This window comes from Aureococcus anophagefferens (assembly GCF_000186865.1).
Source record: "Aureococcus anophagefferens unplaced genomic scaffold AURANscaffold_29, whole genome shotgun sequence".
NCBI classification, from domain to species: domain Eukaryota; class Pelagophyceae; order Pelagomonadales; family Pelagomonadaceae; genus Aureococcus; species Aureococcus anophagefferens.
This window is the reverse complement of record NW_008705588.1, coordinates 291,342-307,138: the sequence shown is the minus strand read 5'-3', so window position 1 is coordinate 307,138 and position 15,797 is coordinate 291,342. Positions and strand designations below refer to the sequence as shown.

The 15,797-nt window shown below is 74.8% G+C and overlaps 2 protein-coding genes across 2 annotated transcripts; one reads left to right on the top strand and one right to left on the bottom strand.

Annotated features, from left to right (window-relative positions):
* Positions 1-6,938: 6,938 nt before the first annotated feature.
* AURANDRAFT_32008 (hypothetical protein) lies at positions 6,939-7,700 on the bottom strand (the record flags this gene model as incomplete). The annotated part of the gene is made up of 1 exon (XM_009042263.1): positions 6,939-7,700. A coding segment is annotated over one exon (762 nt), but the record flags the coding sequence as incomplete, so codon positions are not given.
* A 1,737-nt stretch (positions 7,701-9,437) lies between these two features.
* AURANDRAFT_66949 (hypothetical protein) lies at positions 9,438-15,687 on the top strand (the record flags this gene model as incomplete). The annotated part of the gene is made up of 3 exons (XM_009042287.1): positions 9,438-12,449; positions 13,117-13,391; positions 13,539-15,687. The coding sequence occupies 3 exons, from the start codon at positions 9,438-9,440 to the stop codon at positions 15,685-15,687; spliced, it is 5,436 nt and encodes a 1,811-aa protein (XP_009040535.1).
* Between the last annotated feature and the right edge of the window lie 110 nt (positions 15,688-15,797).

The window sequence follows — 15,797 nt, the reverse complement described above, 5'->3', positions numbered from 1 at the left end:
TCGTGGCCAGGCTCGGGCGCCGCGACCGCGCCGTCGACGGCTCGGGCGTCGCGCGCGACCGGAGCGACCGGAGCTCCCGGCGCGCGTGGACGTGGTGGAGCGTCGCCGCGAGCGCGTCGTCGAAGGCGCCGTGGGAGCCGAAGCCGGACTCGATGATGCCCAGGAGCGCGTCGCGCGTCGCCTCGCCCCGGCAGGCCGTAGACCGCACGTCGAAGGCCGCGAGCGACGCGCGCAAACTCTCGGCGGCCGACGACGCGCGGCGGCGGCTCGCCGCGCTCGGCCGCTCCTCGTCCTTGGACTCGTCGTCGCCGCCCTCCGCCGGCCGGGGCTCGTCGAGGAGCCGCAGGTCGATCTTCGACAGGGGCGCGCCCATGGCGAAGAAGACGAAGAGCTCCATGACGCACCAGAGCCGGTCGAGGTACGTCGGGCCCTTGAGCACGAGGAGCCGGTCGCAGGCCGCTAAGAAGATCGGCAGCACGGCGAGCTGCTCGGAGATGTCGGCGCCCTGGCGGATGCAGTACTTGTCGATCCAGACGAGGGGCTCGCGGCCGCGCCTCCGCTTGAAGCGGCGCCGCCAGGCCTGCAACGCGCGCCATTTTGCGTCGACGGGGTCGCTCCAGGAGTGGGACAGGAACGCGTCGATCTCGCCGAACTTGGCGCCGACGGACGCGTCCCGCGCCGGGCCCGCGGCCGCGGGCGTCGGCACGAAGTCCTCGTAGGCGACGTCCGCGAGGGACACGGCCCGAAGTTGGCGCGTCGCCGCGGCCCGGACGACGTCCGGGTCGCTCCCGTGCATGAGGCCCGCGACGACGGCCGCGACCCGCGACCGCTCGTCGCGGGACGCTAAAAACGCGTGGACCGTCGACCGGAACGCGTCGCGCCGCGTCGCGCAGCCGACGACCAGGAGCTCGAGCGGCACGGCCGCGAACCAGGCCGCCTGCCGCGGCGACGACCGGGCCGGGTCGTAGGCGCCGGCGACGATCCCGACGACGCGGTCCACGACCAGCAGCGCGCCGAGCTCGAGCGCCGCGCGGCCGACGACGCGCCAGACCGCGGCCAGCGCGCCGCCGCGGAGCCGCGCCGACCGCGCCGCGGCGACGCCCGCCTCCGCCGCGACGACCGCCAGCGCCGCCCACCAGGCGACGAGGAACGCGGCGCAGTACCACGGGTCCGCCTCGTCCCGCGCGTCGCAGCCGCCGCCGCCGTGGCGCGCGGCCTCGGCGACGGACACCACGCAGCACATGAGCGCGACCGTCGCCGCGACGTAGGCGACGGCGACGACGGCGCGCCGGTCGCAGGGCCGCACGGCGAGGAGGAAGCAGACGAGGCCCGGCGTGAGGCTCACGCCGCCGGCGTACCACGCGTCGGACGCGACCCTCTGCGTCACCACCAAGAGGCAGCCGGCGCCCGTCGCGGCCGCGCCGAGGACGCCCGTCGTGCAGGAGACGCGGAAGCGCTGGCGCCGGCCCTCGCGCCGCGCGCGCCGCAGGGCGTCGGCGACGGCCTCGTCGCGGCTCCTCCGCGGCGCCGGCGTCTCCGCGTCGCCGTCGCCCGTCGTGTGCGTGTCGCGCAGCAGCCGCGTCGGGCACGCGGACCACGACGACCGCGACGGCGACACGTCGAGCTGGATCATGCTGAGGCTCGACACGAGCTCGCCGCCGGCGCCGTCGTCGTCGAAATGCACCCTCGAGATGTCGTCGTCGGTGGCGCCGTCGTCGGAGAAATCCGTCCCGTCGCAGAGGTCGTCGTCGGAGGGCGGCGCCTCGGCGTGTGGCTCGACGTCGTCGTCGGAGGGCGCCGCCGCGGCCTCGTCGAGCAGGCCATCGCGAGAGAGCGCCTCTGCCTCCCGCGTCGGTAGCTCCATGCGCGGAGGGTCCAGCCGGTGCGCCGGGCTGCCCATCGTGCCGGCAGGCGTTTTAGCTACTGTTGCCCATCACGAGCAGTAGTGACGTTCGATCTGTTCGCCGCGATGGCTGCTCGAATTGTGCGAATTCTTGGTTGCGCTGCGCTCTGGGCGCACTCATTTGAATGCCTTGCCCTACATGCCGCCGTTCCTCGTTACCGCCTTCCCACGCGCGCGGCCGCGGCGGTCGTCGAGGACACCGGTGGCTCGAGTAGGCGCCCACCGTCCACCGCGGGCGGTTCCGCCGCCGCCACGGCCGAACCCGCGGCGACGGCCGCCCCCGCCGAGGCCGCGGTCGGTGGCTCGGCCCCGGCGGGCGACGTGCCGCCGCTCGGCGGCCGCGTCGCCGCGTCCCTGGAGGCCTTCACGCAGGACAAGCCCGAGGCCGTGGGCGACTCGTCCGAACCGGCGTTGCTCCCGGGCAACGCGGACGTGCCCGTGGTGTTGAGTGCGGAGGAGGCCGCGGTGCCGCCGCTCGGCGGCCGCGTCGCCGCGTCCCTGGAGGCCTTCACGCAGAAGCCCGAGGCCGTGGGCGACTCGTCCGAACCGGCGTTGCTCCCGGGCAACGCGGACGTGCCCGTGGTGTTGAGTGCGGAGGAGGCCGCGGTGCCGCCGCTCGGCGGCCGCGTCGCCGCGTCCCTGGAGGCCTTCACGCAAAAGCCCGAGGCCGGGGGCGACTCGTCCGAACCGGCGTTGCTCCCGGACAACGCGGACGTGCCCGTGGTGTTGAGCGCGGAGGAGGCCGCGGCGCTGGCCGTGGCCGCGCGCGCGGCGACGGCGACGGCGACGCAGCTCGCCGGCCTCGGCGAGCAGTCGGCCGCCGAGCAGCCCCCCGCGGCCGCGGCCGCCCCCGCCAAGGCCGCGGCCGGTGACCCGATGAGCCCCGTGGCGTCCACCGCGGGCCTCGTCAAGGGCCCGGGTCCAAGCATGTCCATGTCCGAGCGGGCGGAGCGCAGAGCCGCTTGGCTCGACCTCGGGCCCGGACACGCGCAGGCTGCGCAGCAGCGTCGCCGACGTCGCGCCGGTTCCGCCGCCGGTTCCGCCGCCCCCGCGGCAACGGCCGCCCCCACCAAGGCCGCGGCCGGTGCCTCGACGAGCCACTGGGGGGCCGCCGCGGGCTTCGTCAAGGGCCCGGGCCCGAGCATGTCCGAGAAGGCGGAGCGCAGAGCCGCCTGGCTCGATCTCGGGCCCGGAATCGCGCAGGCTGCGCAGCAGCGTCGCCGACGTCGCGCCGCCGCCACGGCCGCCCCCGCGACAACGGCCGCCCCCGCGGCGACGGCCGAACCCGCGGCGACGGCCGAACCCGCGGCGACGGCCGAACCCGCGGCGACGGCCGAACCCGCGGCGACGGCCGCCCCCGCGGCAACGGCCGCCCCCACCAAGGCCGCGGCCGGTGCCTCGACGAGCCACTGGGGGGCCGCCGCGGGCTTCGTCAAGGGCCCGGGCCCGAGCATGTCCGAGAAGGCGGAGCGCAGAGCCGCCTGGCTCGATGTCGGACCCGGACTCCTGCAGGCTGCGCAGCAGCGTCGCCGACGTCGCGCCGCCGCCATGGCCGCCCCCGCGGCGACGGCCGCCCCCGCGGCGACGGCCGAACCCGCGGCGACGGCCGAACCCGCGGCGACGGCCGCCCCCGCGGCGACGGCCGCCCCCGCCAAGGCCGCGGCCGATGGCTCGATGCCCAACGCGAACACCGCGGGCCTCATCAAGGGCCCGGGTCCAGACAAGTCCGAGCAGGCGGAGCGCAGAGCCGCTTGGCTCGATCTCGGGCCCGGAATCGCGCAGGCTGCGCAGGAGCGTCGCCGTCGTCGCGCCGCTTCCGCCGCGGCCAAGGCCGCCCCCGCCAAGGCCGCGGCCGGTGGCTCGACGAGTCACACCGCGCCAACCGCGGGTCTTGTCGGAAAGGGCCCAAGCAAGTCCGAGCAGGCGGCGCGCAGAGCCGCCTGGCTCTCCGGTTCCGCCGCCGCCACGGCCGAACCCGCGGCGACGGCCGCCCCCGCCGAGGCCGCGGCCGGTGGCTCGGCCCCGGCGGGCGAGAACGTCAAGGGCCACGTGCCGCCGCTCGGCGGCCGCGTCGCCGCGTCCCTGGAGGCCTTCACGCAGGACAAGCCCGAGGCCGTGGGCGGCGCGAACACCGCTGGCCTCATCAAGGGCCCGGGTCCAGACAAGTCCGAGCAGGCGGAGCGCAGAGCCGCCTGGCTCGATCTCGGGCCCGGAATCGCGCAGGCTGCGCAGCAGCGTCGCCGTCGTCGCGCCGAGTCCGCCGCGGCCACGGCTGCCCCCGCCAAGGCCGCGGCCGATGGCTCGACGAGCCACACCGCGCCAACCGTGGGCCTTGTCGGAAAGGGCCCAACCAAGTACGAGCAGGCCAGAGCCAGAGCCAGAGTCGCCTGGCTCTCCTCGGCCGAGGGGGCCGCCTGGCTCTCCGATCACGCCACCGCCACGGCCGCCCCCGCCGAGGCCGCGGCCGCCCCCGCCGAGGCCGCCGAGGCCGCCCCCGCCGAGGCCGCCGAGGCCGCCCCCGCCGAGGCCGCCGAGGCCGCCCCCGCCCCCGCCCCCGCCCCCGCCGAGGCCGCCCCCGCCGAGGCCGCGGCCGTCGCGACGACGACGACGGCGGTCGACGTCTTCATCGAGTCGACGGACGCGTTCCAGGTCGTCTTCTACGCCAACTACTTCAAGTTCTTCGAGTACGGCCTGCCCGGTCGCCTGCGCGCCGTCGACGGCATGAAGTACGCCAAGCCCGCGAAGCTCGGCGACTCGCTGGAAGTCGCGACGACGCGTCGCGACGACGGCCGCTTCGACCAGCGCATCCTCCGCGGCGGCGACGCGCTCATGACCGCGACGACGTCGACGGCGGACGTCGCCGTCGCCGCGCTCGGGGCCGCGCCGCCGGAGGGCGGCGTCCGCGCGGCCGCGGTCCACGTCGCGCGCCACGACGACCTCGACGGCCGCGACGGGAAGACCGCGGCTGCCTACAGCGACGGCAGCCTCAGCCTCGACGCGTGCCTGCGCGCCTTCGAGCGGACGCGGTCGACCTTCCTCGGCGGGCCGGCGGGGCTCGCGGCGCTGCAGGACTCGGGCGTCATCGTCGTCGTCGCGCTCGTGGACGAGCTCCGCTTCAAGCCCGTCGACGTCGCCCTCGGGGCCGAGGTGGACGTCCTCGCGGACGTGACGCTCGCGCGGACGCGCATCGTCTTCGACCAGGCCGTCGCCGTCGGCGGCGCGCCCGCCGCGCGCGCGCGGATCACGTGCGTCTGCGTCGACGCGGAGACGGGCCGGCCGCGCGCGCCGCCCGACGCCGTCAGGGACCTCTTCGCCGAGTAAGTTAGTCGAAGATGCGCGACGAGATCCGGAAGTCGGCGCCGACGGAGTCGTCGGCGCCGACGACGACGTAGGCCGCGGCCGCGGCGAAGAGGACGACGGCGACGTTCGCGGCCTGGACCTCGACGCCCAGCTTGCCGAAGTGGTCCATGGCCTCGGCGCCGCTCTGGGAGCTGAGCGCGCGCTTCGTGCCCGACCAGCGGTGGAGGCCCAGGAGCATGGTGAACGGCGTCGTGAGGAACACGAGGGCCCCCGTCGCGTAGAGGTAGGGCCGGATGAGGCTGTGGGCCGACGCCGACGCGTAGAGCTTCCAGATGACGATGCCCTGGGACGCCAAGGTGAGCGCCGCGCGCGTCCAGGCCAAGATGTTGCGCTCGTTCGCGAGGTGGCTCCGCGCGCGCTCCACGTCTAACAGCGTCTGCTGGAACTTGGGGTCGTTCCAGTCGCCGCGGGGCGACGGGTCGTCGGCGCCGTCGGCGCCGCCGACGGTGAGGTCGTCCGGCGCGCTCAGGCTCCGCCAGGCCTCGAGGACCTCCCTCGCGAGGCTTCGGAGCAGCGACCGGCTCCGGTCCTTGCCCGCGCCGCCGACAACACGCTTCGCGCGCGCGACGAGGGACGCGCCGTCCTTGACCGCCGCCACGTCGACGGCGTTGCCGAGCTCGTCCAGCAGGTCGATGGCCGCGGGATCGCCGGACCCGCCGCCGAGGACGACGGGGCTGCCGTCGCCGTACACCACCGCGGCCGTCTCGAAGCCGAGGCTCGACCGCACGGCGCGCTCCACGGAGCCGGCCCGGCCGACGCCGTACCAGCGCAGCCGCGCCGACCGGCCCGTGTCCGACCGACGCACGGTCACGGTGGTCATCGCGTCGGGCATCGTCTCCGCTGCTTTTAGGACAGCTTCAAGTTAGCGCGCGCCTAGTTATTCCCAGCTTCCTTGGCCAGCACAAGTGCCAGCACGCGCGCGGACCACTTCGCGCCGGCGGCCACGCGGACAAGAAGCGGCGCCGCGGCTAGAGACCCGGGAAGAGCGAGGCGACTCCTAAGAGCACCGCGCCTAGGCCGCGGGCGTCTTCTTGGCCGTGGGCGACGTCTTCGGCGAGCTCGGCGGCGAGAGGGACTTGCGGTAGGTCCCGCGGCTCGGCGAGGACGGCTTGTCGAGCGCGAGGTCGTAGGCGGAGAAGTGCTCGCGGTCCTGGCTGTCGTGGATCTCCGGGCCGACCTTGAGGAAGGGCGGGAAGTCGATGGAGCCGTCGGGCCGCGCGGCCTGGCAGTGGAGGATCGCCAAGTCGCGGTCGACGTACTGGTGGACGACGAAGGACTGGTTCCCGTAGAGGAAGTGGAGCCGCCGCTGGGCGATGGGCTTCCGCCGCGGGTCCGCAGTCGCGAGGTGCGCCTCGTACTCGCGCCGCAGGATGCGCCGCTTGCGCTCGTGGATCTGGCCGTCGCCCGCCTCCTCGCGCAAGACCTCGACGTAGCCGTAGGACGCGGCGCCCTCGACGGACGTGCGCACGCGCACGTAGGCGTGGCAGTCGTAGGAGCTCTCCTCCTCCGGGAGGGCGTGCGAGAGGTGGGACGTGCGGGGCTTCCGCGGCGTCTGCTGGAGGAAGACCTTGGTCACGGAGAACGTCGTCAGGTCGACGCCCGCGGCCTCAAAGGTCGCCGCGGGCGGCAGCTCCGCGTCGAGCACGAACTTGCGCACGGACTTGGGGAGCACGGGCAGCCCGACGATCTTCGCCGCGGCGTCGACGACGCGCTCGAGCTTGCCCTCGAAGCCGAGCTCGCCCGACGAGTTGTCGAAGACCATCTGCTTCGGGTGCATGGCCCACGCACGCTGCGTCGCCGAGTCCTGGGCCCGCGCGTCCTCGGGCGACTCCGTGCGCGCCGCGTTGTTCTCCAGCGTGTAGAAGCGCTCCGCGCTGTCCGCGGCCGTCACGAGGTGGAAGACGGCGTCGTAGCGTTCGCAGAGCGTCCGCTCCGCGCGCTCCAGACTCGCGCCGCGCGGGAAGTAGCCCCGGAGCAGGTCCCGCCAGAGCTCCCGCCGCATGTAGGCCGACCCGTCCATGGCGCCGCGGTCGCACAAGAGCACGGCCGGCGCGCGCGTCTCGGCCGCGATGCGCGCGAAGCCGTCCTCGAGCGTCAGCTGCCCGTCGAGGATCGCGCGCTGCATGGTCCGCACGGCGGCGTCGCTCGACAGGTCGCTGAACGCGACGCCGTTCGTGAACATGACCGTCGCCATCTCGGGGATCATGTAGACGCGGAAGCCGCGCTCCTGGAGGTAGCCGCTCAGGCGCGCGAGCGCCGTCGTCTTCCCCGCGCAGGGGCCGCCCGTGAGCACGATGCGGTAGACGTGCCGCGCGACGCCCCCGTCCTCCTCCTCGTCGTCGTCCCGCCGTTTTCTCGATCGCGCGTAGAGCGACGCGGCGACAGCCACCGTGGCGGCGAGGGCGCCGGCGACCAGGGCCAGCTGCGGCGGCTGCATCCCTTGTGGCGATTCGTGCGTGCGTTCTTTTTGGTGGTGTGCGTCTTCTGGACGCGCTGGGCGTGCTGCTGGTGCCGGGTGACCTCCCTCGCGACGGGCAGCCGCCTGCCCCAGATGCCCAAACCCAGCTCCCAAAACCTTGTGGTAATTCGCCTCGCTGAAGCTTCGATGCTGCCAGATGCAGATCCGCGATGCTACGTTGAACGCGGATCTATTCGCAGGAACTCGATTGGAAGCGCGCGCTGGGAATTCAAACTTTGGCGGCCGCCGCGGTCGGCCGCGCGCGGCGGCCTAGACGCCGCCGCTCAGGGCAGCGGAGGAACCAGCCCTCCCCGGTCGATCACGCGAGACTAGCTTTTTTCTGTGTATAGAGTGGCGTGGGACGGTGGTGGTGGGCGCCCTCGACCTTGCGAGCGGCGTCGCGGTTTACAGAGCGGGCGCTCCACACCGCGACGCGTCCTGCGTGGACGCATATCGCGGCGAACGGCCGGCCGGACGGGGTCTACTTGTCCGTCGGGGCGGCCGCAAAACGTTGACGCGCTGTTCGGGGAGATGCCGCACCGGGTCGCCGGGCGCGCCTAGCCCGACTTGGGGACGAGGGACGACGCCTCGAACTTGCCGTCGTTGATGTAGCCCGTGAGGTGGGACGACAGGGACGGCTTCGACTCGGGCTTCCAGACGGACTTGTAGTTGGCCGCGGTCTGCGCGCCTGGAGGGGACGACGGGGTGAGCCGCGGCGCCGGCGCGGGGCGATTCGAACGGGCGCGTCGGGGCGGCCGGCCGCGCGCGACGGGGCGCCGCGGAACGCGACCGGCGGGCCGCGGCGGGCCGGGGAGCCGGCGGGCGCGCGGCGGACCGGCCGGCGGCGTTCGACGTGCCCCGCGCGGCGCGCGGCGCGCGGCGGATCCTCGGAATTCCGCGGCGCGCCGCGCGCCGCGGCGCGCCGCGCGCCCGAACGATCGCGCGCCTTCGGACGCGGCGGCGGACCCCAGTTCTCCGTCGCCTGCTTGAACTTGGGGTTCTCCGCGAGGACGTCGTCCCAGGACTTGGAGAGGAGCGCGTCGAGCGAGGCGGAGATGTCGTACTCAGGCATGGTGGATCTGCGGCGCGGGACGGCGAGGTGAGTTTCGGCGGTCCACGAGCGACGCGAGGGCCGCAGGGGGCGCGCGGGGGCGCCGAGGGCGGCCCCGGGGGGCGGCGCGGGCGGACGGCGCCGCCGCGCGGCCTCGGAAGCCGCGAGAACACCCGAAAGTATCGGAGCGATCTTCGACGGGAACGGCAGAACCTCGCGCCTTCGACGTTCGTCTCGTCTCTCAGGCGACACCCGGAGGGCGCCGGGGAGGCGGCGCGCGCGCGGCGGGTGTTTGAATGGACGCCGAGACGCGCATTCGACTTCGATTGGCGGCGACGGCGGCGGAGTGGTTTACTCGCGAGGCTCTCGCAGCGAACCTCTCGCCGGGGGTTTTTGTCGTCGCGTTTCGCCACAGAGGAACAACCTCCTCTTCCCCTTCCCCCCCGCCCACCACCGGCACGCACGTAACAACCCCAACCCCAGCCGCACGACTCACGAGCCACCCGCACCGCTCACACATATACCAGCACTGTCCATTTTGCCATCTGCCGTGCAACAAAATTAAATTCTAACGCGTGGAATCAAGCGCCAACTCGTCGAGATACATGGAAGGATTGGTTGCAGCCCCCAGCGCGACGATGTTGTAGGCAGCCCCCTACGCGACGATGCGCACGTCGGAGCTGCCGCGCCAGTCGCGCTTAAATGTGCCGCTCGCGACGCTCCGCAAGCAAAAGGCCATGCTCGAGCGCTCGGCCGTCACGCTCGCCGTCAAGGACGCGGCGAGCCAGAGCGCCCTGGCGGACGTCGCGGCCAAGTCCGTGACGCTGGAGATCGCGCGCATGCTCGACACGCCCTTCGCGAGCGCGCCGCCGGCCTGGCGGTTGAGCGAGACGCTGCGGCCCGGCGCGGAGACGGCCGTGCTGTCGCGCGGCGGCCGCCTCGACGGCGCGCAGTTCCGCTACCACGCCAAGGCCATCAAGGCGCTCTGGCACGCGGAGGACCCGGGCTACTGGGACTACGCGAACAAGCGCGGCGGCCGCGAGCGGCGCCTGCGGCGCATCCCGCCCTGGCTCGAGGGCTTCGACGCGAGCCGGCGGCTCTCGGAGCCGCCGCCGCCCGAGCCCGAGGAGCCGCGGGACGACGACGAGCCCGGGCGGCCGTCGCTCAACGGGCCGGCCTTCGCGACGGCGGCGGAGCTCGGCGTCGAGAAGCCGCTCATGCTCGAGACCGTGCGCCCGAGGCACTACGACGTGTCCTGGGCCGACGGGTCGCCGGCGTTGACGCTGACGGCGGCCGCGCGGGAGCTCGTCGGCGCGGCGCCGCCGCGGCCGGAGACGCCGCCGCCGGCGACGCCGCCCGAGCCGACGCGGCCCGAGAGCGACGACGACGAGGGGTCCCCGGACGACGACGACGACGCCGACGGGACGCCGACGGCGCGGAGCGGCGCGTCGACCGCGCGGACGTCCGACGACGGCGAGACGCCCGACGACGAGTCGAGCCGGGTCAACCGCGCGCGCTGGAAGCTGACGATGAAGCGCGCGCGGCAGCTCGCCGCCGTCGACGGCGCCGCGCCGAAGCGGCTGAGCCTCGCGCGCGTCGCGTCCATGGCCGTGCTCCGGAGCCGCGCGCAGGCGCCCGGGTCCGCGTCGCACCTCGCGCCGCAGAGCGTCAAGGTCCGCGAGTCCGAGGCCCACGTGCGCCGCTTCCTCACGACGCACGTGTCCATGCTGAGCGCCGGGTTACCGTTATTAACAAAAGCCCTCGACGACGGCGAGGAGAGCGGCCGCGCGGCCGCCGCGCCCGCGGTCGCGTTCGCCGAGGAACTGCAGGAGCGGGCCTGCGACCTCCAGGACGCCATCGTCTCGCTGCTGGCCTTCAGCGCCGACGAGGAGTCGCCGCCCCTGCCGCCGCTGGCGAGCCGCCTGCCGCCGGAGGACGTGCGCGACGCCGTCGCGGCGACGCGGCGTTTGTTCGCGCGCGTGCAGCCGCTCGCGGACGCGGCGCTCACGCGCGTCGGCGAGCTCGAGACGGCCCTGAAGGAGCGCGAGGAGGCGCGCCAGAGACCCCCCGACGCCGACGGGGCCGACGCGCCCGCGCCCGCGCCCGCGGCGCCGCGGCGCCGCGCGTCCGTCGTCGCGGTCCGCGGCGACGTGCGCTACGCGACGGAGCTGTCGCGGCTCGCGGCGGCGATCCCGTCGGCCGCGGACAGGGTGCTCGAGACGTTCCGCACGTTCACGCGCCACCTCCAGGACGCGCAGGACGGCGACGCCTTCTCGTCGACGGCGTCCGCGTTGATGCTCGCGATCCGCTGGCGGCGGCGCGCGCGGCAGGCGAACGAGCGCCGCGAGTCCGAGTCCGGCGGCGCCTCGGCGCCCGCGGCGTCCCCGCAGCGCCGCGTGAGCCGGGCCGCGTCGTTCCGCAAGCCGCCGTCGCCGGGCGGCGACGGCGGCGAGAAGCCGAGCGCGGCCTACGACGCCGCGGCCGCGCGCTGGCGGAGCACGATCGTCAACGTGGCGACGATGCGCCGCGCGCAAGTCGAGGACCAGATCCGGCGCAACTCCATCTTGGCGGGCGACGTCGCGGCGATCCAGGCCCTCGAGGCCCAGCAGAAGGAGGACGAGCTGAGCCGCCTCAAGCAGATGGGCCAGAAGCTCGCGGCGCTCGACGCGGGCGACGCGCCCGCCGGCGACGGCGACGACGACGGCGACGGCGGCGACGACGACGACCACACCAAGGAGACGGAGGCGTCGGGCGACGAGTCCAAGGACGACGACAAGAAGAGCCTCAGCACCGCGGCGTCCAAGCAGGTGAGCCACGACCGCGAGGAGCTCCTCGAGCGCGCCGGCGGCATCGCCGTGCACCGCATCGACCGCGTCTTCGAGCGCCTCGGCGACGCGAGCGCGGCCAGCGACCCGCCGAAGCCGCCGGACAACACGAAGGACGTCGTCAAGCGCGTCAAGCTCGAGGCGCTCAAGGGCCTCGTGGCCGTCGCGGGCATCAAGGCGTCGGAGCACCTGCGCGTGCCCGAGCTCTACGAGGAGTGCGAGGACGACGCGGCCGCGGAGAAGGAGCAGGTGCTCAAGGGCGGCGCGGCGCTCCAGCACGACGGCGAGGTCTGCGTGCCCGCGCCCGTCTGGCTCTCCCACTTCCTCGACATCGCCAAGTCCCAGGGCGCGCGGCACCTCGACGACGTCCTCGACATGCTCGAGCGCGCACAGAAGATGTCGGAGCGGCGCAAGACGCAGCGGCTCACGATCCGCGAGAAGGGCCTCACGGAGATCCAGGAGGCGCGGCGGTCCTACGCGCGCGCGGGCAACGACGAGCGCGTCGCCGAGCAGGCGCGCCGCGCGACGCTCACGAACCGGAGCCGCCGGTCGCTCATCCAGCGGCCGACGCTGTCCACGGCGGACCGGCCCGCGCGCGCGTCCGTGCTCCAGCGCACGTCCATGCTCCAGCGGTCCACGTCGACGCCGGCCTTCCTCGTGCGGAACCCGCGCGCGTCCATGGTCCAGCGGCCCGCGCAATCCGACGACGCGTCGGACCAGTCCGCGCCGCCGGACCTCGAGCGCGAGCCCACGCCCATGCCCGCGGCGCTCCGCGACAAGTACCGCAAGCCGCCGACGGTCCGGCTCCCGTCCAAGGACCCGCCGCGGCGGCGGAACTCGCTCCTACAGCACGTCTAGTTAGCACCGCCAGGGGGAGAAAAGCCCGGCGCCCGCGGCGCACCGTCCAACCCGCCACTGGTAGAACGCCGCGCCGAAGGCCGCGCCGCCGAGGTGCGCGGCGAAGTCGACGCCGCTCCGTCGTCGGACCAGCGCGTCGAGCGCGAGGGAGCAGAGCATCGCCGTCGACGCGGGCATCTCCAGCCCCGGGACGCCGTAGAATGCGGTCGTCGCGTGCGGCGCGCGCGCGGCCTCGAAGGCGAGCATGGCGAAGAGGACGCCCGACGCGCCGCGCGTCTCCGAGTAGCCGCGGAGGAGCGCGTTGAGGACGATGGACGCGACCGAGCTCGCGGCCGCGGCGGCGCCGACGAACGCCCAGAAGAGCGACCGGTCCCCGAGCCGCTCCGCGAGCCGCGGCGCCGCGCGGCCGAGCGCCAGGCCGTTCATGCTCAGGTGCAGCGCGTCCTCGTGGGCCAGCGCCGCGAGGACGAGGCACCAGACGCGGCCGCTCCGCGCGTTCGCCGCGCTCGCCGCGCAGTGGCGCCGGAGCCAGCCCCGCGACGGCAGGCCGAGCGCGTGGAGCGCGAAGCCCGCGACGATGAGCGCGACGAGCAGCGTCGCGTCGTCGGCGGCCGCGCCCCGGAGCAGCGCGCCGCCGCGGAGCGCGACCCAGGCCCCATAGGCGCCGACGTGCCAGGTGGGCTTCCCGCCCACGGCGACCTCGGCGACGGCGCAGACGCCGAGCGACCGGTGCTTGTCGATCGCCGGCGCGAACCAGAGGCCGTCCTCGCGCACGCGGTGCTCCCTCAAGTCCTGGACCGTCGGCACGGAGCACATGGCGGCGGCGATGGCGATCACGAGGACGGCGAGCAGGGAGTGGAGCTGCCACTGCACCGTCGACGCGATGCGGTCGCCCGTCTCCTTCCAGCGCCAGCGCGACCGGGGCGACCGCGCGCGGTAGATCGTGCCATCGCCGCTCACGTAGACCATGGTGCGTTGCGGCGCTCGTGCGTTGCGGCGCGCGCGCGTCGAGAGCTGCCACAGGCGATCGAAGCTTGAAGAGCACCTTAACTTCAAGAAAGTTATCTGTCGGAGTCTGGGCAGCCCTGGCATCGAGAGCATGGGCGTCTTCTTCGCGGACCCGCCGCCGCGGCCGCCGCCGCCGATCCGGCTCGAGAAGGCGCGGTCCTTCCGGCGCATGAAGACGCAAGCGCCGGCCTTCGGCGACGACGAGGGCCGCGAGGTCTTCGGCGGCCCGCGGCAGGAGTCGCCCATGTCCGGCGCGCAGCGCGCGCTGCGGCGCCTGTCGACCATGGGCGCGGCGGACGACGCCGACGACGCCGTCGACGCGCGCGAGTCCGAGGCGTCCGTGCGCGCGAGTCTGTGCGAGCGCATGGCGAGCCGCGTCGCCGACTCGCTCCGCGAACCCTCGCCCGGCCTCGGCGCGTCCGACGCGCACGCGGAGCTGCGGCACGTCTTCGACGCCATCGCCGAGGGCGGCGACTCCATCACGGAGCGCGAGTTCGTCGCCCTCGCCGCCGTGCTCCGCCTCAACCTGTCGCCCGCGGAGTGCCGGCGCGTCTGGCGCCAGGTCGACCTCCAGCGGACGGGCGCCGTGAGCTTCGCGGCCTTCGAGCGCGCCGTGCGGCGGCGGCGCCTGCTGCGGCGCATCGTCGCCGCCTACGTCGACGACCGCTGCGACCGCGACGGCGACGCGAACGCGTTCGCCGTGCCGGCGGGCTACGACTACGACGGGTCCACGCGCGACAACTACCGGGCCGACGCCGCGCCGGCCGTCGACGCGTCGCCGGCCGTCGCCGCCGCGCGCGCGCTCGTCGACGCGGGCTACCACGGCCACTACGCCGCGGCGCGCGAAAAGTGGCAGAACGGCATCGTCGAGTCCATCGCCGTGCGCACCGAGCCGCAGCGGCGGCCCTGGGTCGTCTTCACCTGCGGGCCCATGGGCGCGGGCAAGGGCCACGCGCTCTCCTGGCTCAGCGAGCACGGCTTTTTTCCGTTGGAGAACATCGTCCACGTGGACCCGGACCTCTTCAAGCAGCTCATGCCCGAGTGGCCCGGCTACGTCGCGCGCGACCCGCGGTCCGCGGGCACGCGCTGCCACCGCGAGTCGGGCCTCCTCGCGGAGCTCACGCAGGACGTCGCCATGCAGCAGTCGCAGCACGTCTGGGTCGACGGCAGCCTCCGCGACGGCCCCTACTACGCGCAGGTCATGGCGGACCTGCGCGCGCCGGCGTCCCGGGGGAATCGCGCGAGAGACGCCGGCCCGAGCATCCCTCGCCGCAGGCGCGAGCGGTATCCGCACTATCGCCTCGCGATCTTCTACGTGACCTGCTCCGAGGCGACGGCGCGGCGGCGGGCGAAGGCGCGCGCGGAGCGCACGGGCCGCGCGATCCCGGAGGCGCTCTTCCTCGACTCGTTGGCGGCGCCGGACGCGTCGCTGCGGCTGCTGACGCCCCACGTCGACTTCCTGGCGCGCATGTCGAACGAGGTCGACGGCGCGCCGCCGTCCCTGGACGCGGTGGAGGCCGTCGACAACTCGGGCGACTTCGCGGCGCTGCGGCGGCGCTTCGCGCACACCGTGGAACCCGCGGACCCCTTCGCGCGGTTCCCCGAGCGCCTGGGACCCGTGGGCGTCGCGCCCTGGGTCGACGCGCCAACGGAGGCGCGCCTCGACGGCGCCGGGCGGCTCGTGCTGCGCCTGGCCGGCGGCGAGGAGGCGCGGGGCAGCGCGCCGCACGTTTTGGCGCTCTCGCCGGAGAGCCGCCGCGCGACGGGCTGCCCCGACGGCGCCGTCTTCTTCGCGTACGTCGACGCGCGCGGCGGCGCGGGTCCCCTGGCGCGGGGCGGCCTCGCCTGGCTCGGGCTCCAGGGCGACGTCCTGTCCGTCGCGAGCTTCGAGCGGCACGACGACGCCGCGAAGCAGCACGACGCGCAGCTCACGTTCGGGGAGCCCGCGGAGATGCCGGCGAACGCCGCGGCGGCGCTCCGCGGCCGCTGGAGACCGCTCGAGGACGGGCCCTGGCCCGAGGGCCCGGCGTCGAAGCGGGCGTCGGCCTTCCTCTTCCTCGCGCCCCGGGAGATGGTCCTGGGGACGCGCCACGCGCCCCACGGCGGCGTCGCCTTCCTCTTCGGCGCCGTGCCGGCGAGCGGGGGCGGCGCCCACGCCGAGGAGCACTCGCCGACGGGCGCCACGAGCGTCCGCCTCTTCCCCATCCGCGGCGACCTCGAGTAAAGGCATCGACCCCCGGCGGGCCCGGCTGCAGCCCCAAACATATATAACTGCAAATATCATGAAACCGGCTTTGGCCCGGCGCTGCCCCAAACATATATACTCCATATGTT